Source organism: Sturnus vulgaris, chromosome 5 (genome assembly GCF_052056855.1).
Source record: "Sturnus vulgaris isolate bStuVul1 chromosome 5, bStuVul1.hap1, whole genome shotgun sequence".
Lineage (NCBI taxonomy): Eukaryota > Metazoa > Chordata > Aves > Passeriformes > Sturnidae > Sturnus > Sturnus vulgaris.
Genome location: NC_142247.1, coordinates 7,549,419 through 7,557,605, shown reverse-complemented (window position 1 = coordinate 7,557,605; position 8,187 = coordinate 7,549,419). Strand labels below are relative to the sequence as shown.

Below are 8,187 nucleotides of genomic sequence, written 5' to 3'. Positions count from 1 at the left end.
AGGCAAAAAAATAAATCCAGACGTTTTCCAGTCACAGTCTAAGGTGTGGTGAGAAAGGAGTAGCTATTTGCTCATTTTTATTCCGTATTTAAAGTTACTTTTTAACTAACTTCTTGGTTCCTAGCTGTTCTTTGTGACCTTTGCATCCATCAATATCTACATAATTGCTGTTGCACTCTCCCCTTTTGTTTTCCCCGGCCTCTCCCTCTGTCATTGTTCATTTTCAGAAGAAGAATGATCAGCCACATACTGGAGTTGTAATCATCCTCTCAAAATTTAATTTCTTAAATATCTTTTCCAGCTGAACAGGGAATTCCGTGGGGTCTTGAAAGAGGAGACAGGTGAGTTTTGTGCCTTCTCTATGGCACTGACGCGGTTCTGCAAAGTCCGCACTTCTTTGCCTTCTACAGCTTAAAACAATATTTAGCGGCTAAAACCAGCTCTGGTATGGAGGGTGGGGAATGTAAAGGGTCTGTAAAAGGCAGGATGGGCTGGCTTCTGCTGCCTGTAGCATTGGCAGCATGCTCTGGCATTTCTGTGCAGAAGGAGAAAACCTTGTGGGGATACAGAGCTGATCATTTGTCTATCGGCTGCCTTTCCTCTGTCTCCCAGTGCTTGGTGCAGAGTGGTGGCTCCATGCTCTGACATTTGGATGCCTCCCAGTGTAGCTGACAAGTCGGCTTTGGCTCCATGTGTGACCTAGGCACAGTGATCAAGAAGCAATGACAAATGGGACTGTGCCACCTCTGTCGTGTTCCCTGCCACGTTGCTTATGCCTGTTGGATTGAAGCTTTTCCTGTTTTCTGAACCTTTCTGTCCTGGGGCATGGGGCTTTGGAGATGGAGCTCATGGAGGTGAGAGAAATTATTCAATGCTTTAGCATGGAAGAGAAATTCTGAGATGCTTGAGTCCAACCCCAAAGCCCACTCTGCCAAGTCCACCATTCAACCAAGTCCCTAAGTGCCACATCCACACATCTCTTAATTACCTCCAGAGACAGTGGCTCCAGTACTTCTTTGGGCTGCCTGTGCCAGTGCCTGATAACTCTTCCAGGGAGTAAAATTCTGAGTAACATCCACTCTGACCTCCCTTGGCACAGCTTGAGACCATTTCCCCTGGTCCTAAAAGCCACTCTCTTCCTCACTGCTTCTTCCTGTGCTCTTCCCCATTGACTTTTGGGGCCCAGTGGTGGAGGAGGAGGTGCTGCTTCTGCTGCCCTTAAAATTAAGGAGAGGCAAGGGCAGTAATGCTGATGCTAAGACTGAGGATGGAGCTAGACTGACTTATCTGTTTGTCCCTGCCTCGTTAAGAATCTCTTCCACTCCATCCCTCCCTTTTGCCAGAAGAGGAGAGCAAGTTAGGGCAGGAGAGTGGAGGGATTGCCTGTCCACCAGCAGGATCTACTGAGAGAGCTGAGCAGGTCAGAGCCAGTGAGGGCTCTGCAGGGCAGGGAAGCAGCCTTGGAACTCCCTTTACAAAGGCAGTTCTTGACCTTATTGTCTGCATCAGCCTCCAGGGCTGCCCTGTATCCATTCCTTTCCCATCCTCCATCCATCCTGCCAAGATATGTAACAGGAACAATGGGCCAGGCTCTCTGCAGGGGAAGGTGGTTGGTTTGGAAAGGCAGCAACTGTCACATCAACAACCTGGAAGACTGAGGCTTTTGTTTGGTTTGAGGAAGGACATGTTGTGTATCAGGAGTAAACAACAGCTCTCACGACAACCAGCTGGCAGCAGCTCCACACAGTGTCTGTTCAGAGGCTCCCGGAATGGTCATAAGGAACATTGCTATTTCCTCCTGCCAGGACCTTTGCAGACGTGTCTCATGTCTCGTGTTCACAGTGACCTGAAATTCTAGAGGGTGACAGATGAGGTTTGTAATGGTGTTCCAGAGTTTGTTGTGCACTGCTATGAAGGTGGGACACACCTGTCAATGAAAGCTCATACTCTGCTGCCTCATCTGTCAGGTTTTTCTCTTCTTTCCTTTCCTTCAGATCATGATGGCTGTCTCAGGAGAACAGGCTCTGGCTGGAGAGAGAATGCTCCGGATGCCCAGCTGCCTCCTAAAGCTCACCAGAGTGGTGCCGAGCCACAAACCCTGGGCCCTGTTTTTCCTCATCTTTGTGTTCATATCCTTCACCTACCACAAGTTCTACTGGGGTATCTGGGAGGACTCAGAGAACAGACTCCCCACCTACGACTCGTCTGCTGAGATCGGCTGTGCTCACTATCTGCCTTCTCCCATCAACATTGCTGGTGAGCCCCCTCCTTCTGCAGGAAATGTGTTTTTTGTGGAGACCTCAGAGCAAACTTCCCCAAGTTACCTGTTCTCATGTTCTGTGGAGTCAGCAGCCAGGTCACATCCTGAATCAAGAGTCGTGGTGCTCATGAAAGGCTTGGCCAAAGAGAACGCTTCCCTACCCAAGCACTGGGCTTTCTCCTTGATGAGATGCTTCCCCAACGTGGAAATCCAACCCCTGAACTTGACAGAGCTCTTTTCTGGAACACCTCTGGCACAGTGGTACGTGCAGCCTCAGCGGCAGCAGGAGCCTCATTTTCCAGTTATCCTGGCTGATGCCTCCAGGATTGTCCTCATGTGGAAATTTGGTGGCGTCTACCTGGATACAGACTTCATTGTGCTTAAGAACTTACAGAACCTCACCAATGCCCTTGGGATTCAGGATCATGATGTACTGAATGGGGCCTTTCTGTCCTTTAAGCCCAAGCACAAGTTCATGGAGCTTTGCATGCAGGACTTTGTGGAGAACTACAATCCCTGGATTTGGGGACACCAGTGCCCAGGGCTCCTAACTCGTGTCTTCAAGAAGTGGTGCAATATCAAGACTATCAAGAGCATGAGCTGCCAAGGTGTGAGTGCTCTTGCCCCAGAAGTTGTTTATCCTATTCCCTGGCAGCACTGGAAGAAGTTGTTTGAGGAAGTCAGTGCCTCAGGGCTTCACCAGCTCCTGAAGAACACCTATGCAGTGCACATATGGAACAAGCTGAGCCATGGCACCAAGTTAGTGATCCACTCCCAGGCTCTGCTTTCTCAGCTCTATTCCCAGTTCTGCCCTGCCACCTATGCAAAGATGAAAGAGGACTCTGAAGAGTTGTCAAAGCAGTGACCTGTACAGTGTGACCTGTAGGGTCTTGGCAGCAGGGATGTTCCCCAGACTGAAGGAAATAGAGTGCCTTTGACCTTCCCCAGAGCTGCGTTCTAGACTCCAGAGCAGCTGTTCTGTTTGACAGCTCTGTAGTTTTGTGACCAATATCCCTGGTATCTGCCTCAGATCCTTTGTGTTTCACATTTACAGCAGTACCTGCGTTCAGCTTCCCTTGCTGTCCTTCAGGAGACCTGTTGCTGCAGGGAAGGTTGAACTGGTTCATCAGCACCTCTCAGCTGGTTCTCTCTTGGTGTTCTCCAATGGCTGCTGCTGTGGATCCCAGGCTCAGCAGCCCCTTGTGATGTTTCAACAGCTGTAGGGACCCTTGGCTTGCTCTCTGTGGCATTTCTGAGTTTTTAAATCATTGCCAGGCAGTGCCAAAGGTCGTGGTTTTCTGGAGCTCAGAACAGAATTCCCTGGCTGGCCAAGACCCCTTACGCCTGGGGAAATACATGAAGAGTACCTGAAAATTGCTTTAAGAAGCAGAAAACATTTTACATCCCTGCATGGCTCAGCGTGAAGTTCTTCAGAACTTCTAAAGTGAGAAATGTTCAAATGATGCTTCCTACTGTTTCGGATTCCACAGCAGAGGGATGACTTTTCTGGGACTCGGACAATTATCCAATGCACTTCTGCCTTGTCTTAGTGCAGAGGAACACTCTGTAAATATGAACTGCATTCTCAATAAAATGCCTTCTTTTCCACAAGGAGGTCTGTGTTGGGATCATTGCTTTCTCTAACGCAGTAACGACATCCTCTGCCAGGAGCAGAGAAGGCTTTGAGGCTCCCTCATTGTGGTCTTCCAGTGCCTGAAGGGAGACCACAGGAAAGATGCAGACAGACTCTTTGCAAGGATCTGCAGTGATAGGACAAGGGACAACGTCTTCACACTTACAGAGAACACGTTTAAATTGGCTAGGAGGAAACAATTGTTCCCTGTGAGGGTGGTGAGGCCCTGGCACAGGTTGCCCAGAGAAGCTGTGGCTGCCCATGGATCCCTGGAACAGTCCAAGGCCAGACTGGACAGGGCTTGGAGCAGCCTGGGATAGTGGAAGTTGCCCCATGGCAGGAGGGATGGAAGAAGATGATCTTTAAAGTCCCTTCCAACCCAAACCATTCCACTGATTTCCCCTTCCCTCTGCCTTGTTCCCTGGGAGCAAAGTCTGACCCCCACTTGGCTGCCCCTTCCTGTCAGGGGGCTGTGCACAGCAGTAGGGCCTCCCTGAGCCTCTTTTCCTCCAGGTTAAACACCCCCAGCTCCCTCAGCCCCTCCTCATCAGCCTTGTGCTCCTGCCCCTTGCCCAGATCCTTTCCCTTCTCTGCACAAGCTCCAGCCCCTCAATGTCCCTCTGCAGTGACAGGCCCAGAACTGGACACAGCACTTGGGCTGAGGGGGATGGACAGTCACTGCCCTGGTCCTGCTGGCCACACCATTGCTGACCCAGCCCAGGTGCCATTGGCCTTCCTGCCCACCTGAGCACACGCTGTGCACCAGCAGTCCCAGGCCCTTTCCTGCTGGGCTCTTGCCCAGCCTCGAGCTGCTGGAGGTTGTGGCCAAGGGGCTGGAGGTGGCACTTGGCCTTGTTGAACCTCATGTGAAACACGACTGGCCCTGACAGTGGGCCCTGGGGCACAGCACCAGTGACCTGCTGCCAGCTGCATTAATTCCAGCACCACTCCCCGGGCCCAGCCATCCAGGCAGTTTTTTCCCAGCAAACAGGGAAGCTGTTAAATCCATGGCCTGCAAGGACAATGCTCTCCAGGAGAATGCTGTGGGAGCAGTGATCAAAGGCTTTACTGAAGGCCCTGGTATACAACATCCACAGCCTTTCCCCATCCATTAGGTGTTCATAGGAGGAGGTTTGGTCAGTCAAGAAAGACCTGCTTAAACAACCCGTGCCTGATGCCCCAGTGGTGCAGAACACATCATGTGATTGCGCTCCACGTAATCTGTTCCATACCCTTCCCTGGCACCAAGGTCAGGCTGACAGGCCTGTGGTTCCCCCAGTTGTCCTTCCAAGACCTCTCATAGATCTGTCTCATGTTGGCCAACCTCCAGTCACCCAGGAGATCTCCAGTTAATCAGGACCGATGATAAACGATGGAGAGTGGAGCTTCGTCAGCTGCTTCACCAACTCCCTCCATAGCCTTATGAAGAAGGATGGCATCTCCCTAGACTTGTGCATGTCTGGGCAGCACAGCAGCTCACGAACAACTTCCTCCTGCAGTGTGGGGACTTCATTCTGCTCCCTGTTTTCGTCTTCCAGCTCAGGGGGCTGGATATGCAGAGGGTAACTGGGCTTTCCGTGAAAGGCTGAGGTCACTGAGTACTTCAGCCTTTTCCTCATCCCTGGAGGTAATGTTCCCACCCCAGCATGCAATAAAGGATGGAGAATCTCCTTGGCCTCTTTTTGTTATTAATGTATTTGGAAAAGCTTTTTCTCTTAACTTTTATGCTGCTGGCCAGATTGACTTCTAGCTGGACTTCTACTTTTCTAGTTCTCTCTCTGCTTATCTCCATGACATCCTTGTAGTATTCCTGAGTTGCCTGACTGTTCTTCCAGAGCTGCTAAACTCTCTGTTCATCCCTGAGTCCCAGTGGAAGCTTGCTGTTCATCCAGGCCAGCCTTCCTGAATCAGCACATTGGAATGAGCTCCTGCTCTACCTCTATGACCTCCTTCCTGAGGAATGTTCAGCCTTCCTGGGCTCCTTGGCCCCTCGGGACTTCTTCCCAAGGGATTCTCTCAAGCAGTGGTCTGCACAGACCAAAGCCTGTCCTCCAGAAGTCCAAGGTAGTGGTTTTGCTGAGCTCCTTCCCTCCTCCCTCCTTTCACTGAGAACTGAAATCAAATCATGTCACAGTCACTGCACCCAAGATGCCTCAGGCAATCTCATCTCCCCCCAGTGCTGCTCTGTTTGTAAACAGCAGCTCCCCGGGGACACCTCAACTGGCGGGCTCACCTACCAGCTTGTCCTGGGGTACATGGCAAAAATGTGTATTCTATCACCATCTGTTAAAATGTGGGAGGGGTTGTGATCCTTTCTCTGTGGGAGATATCCTCTGCTGATGTGCCATCTGATAAGATCAGGGGGATGATCATCGTTACCTTTTCACAACCCATCCTTCCTCCACAAGATATATTCTGTTAATGGGCCATTAAGTCCTATTGTGTGACTGATAAGATTACATCATCCCATTGGGAGATGCTCCAGCCAGGGGGAGGAGACACGCCTTTCCTACCTAGATAAAAAACTGGGGTTTGGAACGTGAAGGCAGTCCTTTCCACTGGATCCCAGAGGAAAGTGGAACCATTTCCACATCATCGCTGGATCTTCAGAGGAAAACTGCACCTTCTACAGGAGCACTGCTTCAACTGATCCACATCTGTCATCCAGGAGGATGCAGCCACCATTTACACGGACTGCTACCAACACCCTGACTGACAGGGTGTCAGGTTGTATTTTTTTTACTTTGTCGGTGGTTTTTCTTTTATATTATTGCATGTGTTTTATATTTTTCTCTTTTCTCCTATTAAATTGTATTACTGACTTGGAGTCTCGCACTGGTTTTGCTTTGAAACCAACATACAGCTGTGTCAGGAAGTTCTCTTCCACCTGCTCCAGGAACCTCCTGGAGTGTCTCCTGTCTGCTGGATGGGATTCCAGCAGACACCTGCTAAGTTGAAGATGTCACTGGGGATGTCAGCAGTGGATGATGTGGGGTCGTCCATCTACCACTAATGGAAATCCTTGCCCACCACTCAGCACAGATGAGACACACCTGGAGGGCTGGTTCTGGAATCCCAGGATGAGGAAGGCGTGTCCATACTGGAGCAAGTCTGGCAAAGGGCCACTAAGGTGAGAAGGTGCATGAGCAGAGGCTGGGAGAGCTCTGCTGACTTTTCTTGGTCTGGAGCAGGCTGGGCTCTCTGGTCAGGGTGTACAAACGCGTGACTGAAGGTGGGTGGGTGAAGGACACAAGCAAGACTCTCTTCTTTTCAATGCAGAGATGGAAGGAGACACAATGTTCACAAATGGAACTGTGGCAAGATGGAAAGGAAGGAATGGTGGTGAAACACTAGCCAAGGTAGCCGAGAGCAGTTGTGGAGTCCCTGTGGTGGGACCAGAGTTGTCATGAGTCCATCCATGGTGCTGCTGTGCACGGAAGGAGATGGGGATGCAAGAGGAATATGGGATGCTACAGAGCAATATTTGTTTCAGGCAGCTGAGGAGGAACTACAGTAAACCCTAAATTTAGTGGCTGTACTGGTAAGGGAGGGATTTTATGAAAGTGCCTGCATGCCTCATGCAAGGGAAGCTCAGCCAGCCTTGACTACAGGGGCCGGAGGGAGCTGTCACAGAATGAGGGACACCTGAATGTGGCAAAGTCCTTCAAATAAGATCAATGGCATGTGAGGGAGTATTCCCTAATAACATATGTTAGGTATTTGGTTAAGAGAATGTATTTCTAAAGGGATGTTCTGTACTTAGGTCTTGGTGTGGGAGCAGGCAGCTCCATGGAAAGGTCAGATTAGTTATCGTGGAAGCCCCAGAAGGAGCCAGAGCACTGGGAATTCTTAGCAAAGGCGAAAAATAAATCCAGACGTTTTCCAGTCACAGTCTAAGGTGTGGTGAGAAAGGAGTAGCTATTTGCTCATTTTTATTCCGTATTTAAAGTTACTTTTTAACTAACTTCTTGGTTCCTAGCTGTTCTTTGTGACCTTTGCATCCATCAATATCTACATAATTGCTGTTGCACTCTCCCCTTTTGTTTTCCCCGGCCTCTCCCTCTGTCATTGTTCATTTTCAGAAGAAGAATGATCAGCCACATACTGGAGTTGTAATCATCCTCTCAAAATTTAATTTCTTAAATATCTTTTCCAGCTGAACAGGGAATTCCGTGGGGTCTTGAAAGAGGAGACAGGTGAGTTTTGTGCCTTCTCTATGGCACTGACGCGGTTCTGCAAAGTCCGCACTTCTTTGCCTTCTACAGCTTAAAACAATATTTAGGGGCTAAAACCA

At 49.8% G+C, this 8,187-nt stretch overlaps 1 protein-coding gene across 1 annotated transcript; it reads left to right on the top strand.

The window, feature by feature from the left end:
* Positions 1-1,790: 1,790 nt before the first annotated feature.
* Positions 1,791-3,859, top strand: LOC148223535 (lactosylceramide 4-alpha-galactosyltransferase-like). The gene has a single exon (XM_088166134.1). The coding sequence runs from the start codon at positions 1,998-2,000 to the stop codon at positions 3,123-3,125; it is 1,128 nt and encodes a 375-aa protein (XP_088022260.1). The 5' UTR covers positions 1,791-1,997; the 3' UTR covers positions 3,126-3,859.
* Positions 3,860-8,187: the final 4,328 nt, after the last annotated feature.

Coding starts and splice junctions, on each gene's coding strand:
- LOC148223535 (XM_088166134.1), top strand. CDS start 1,998: ATGATGGCTGTCTCAGGAGAACAGGCTCTGGCTGGAGAGAGAATGCTC.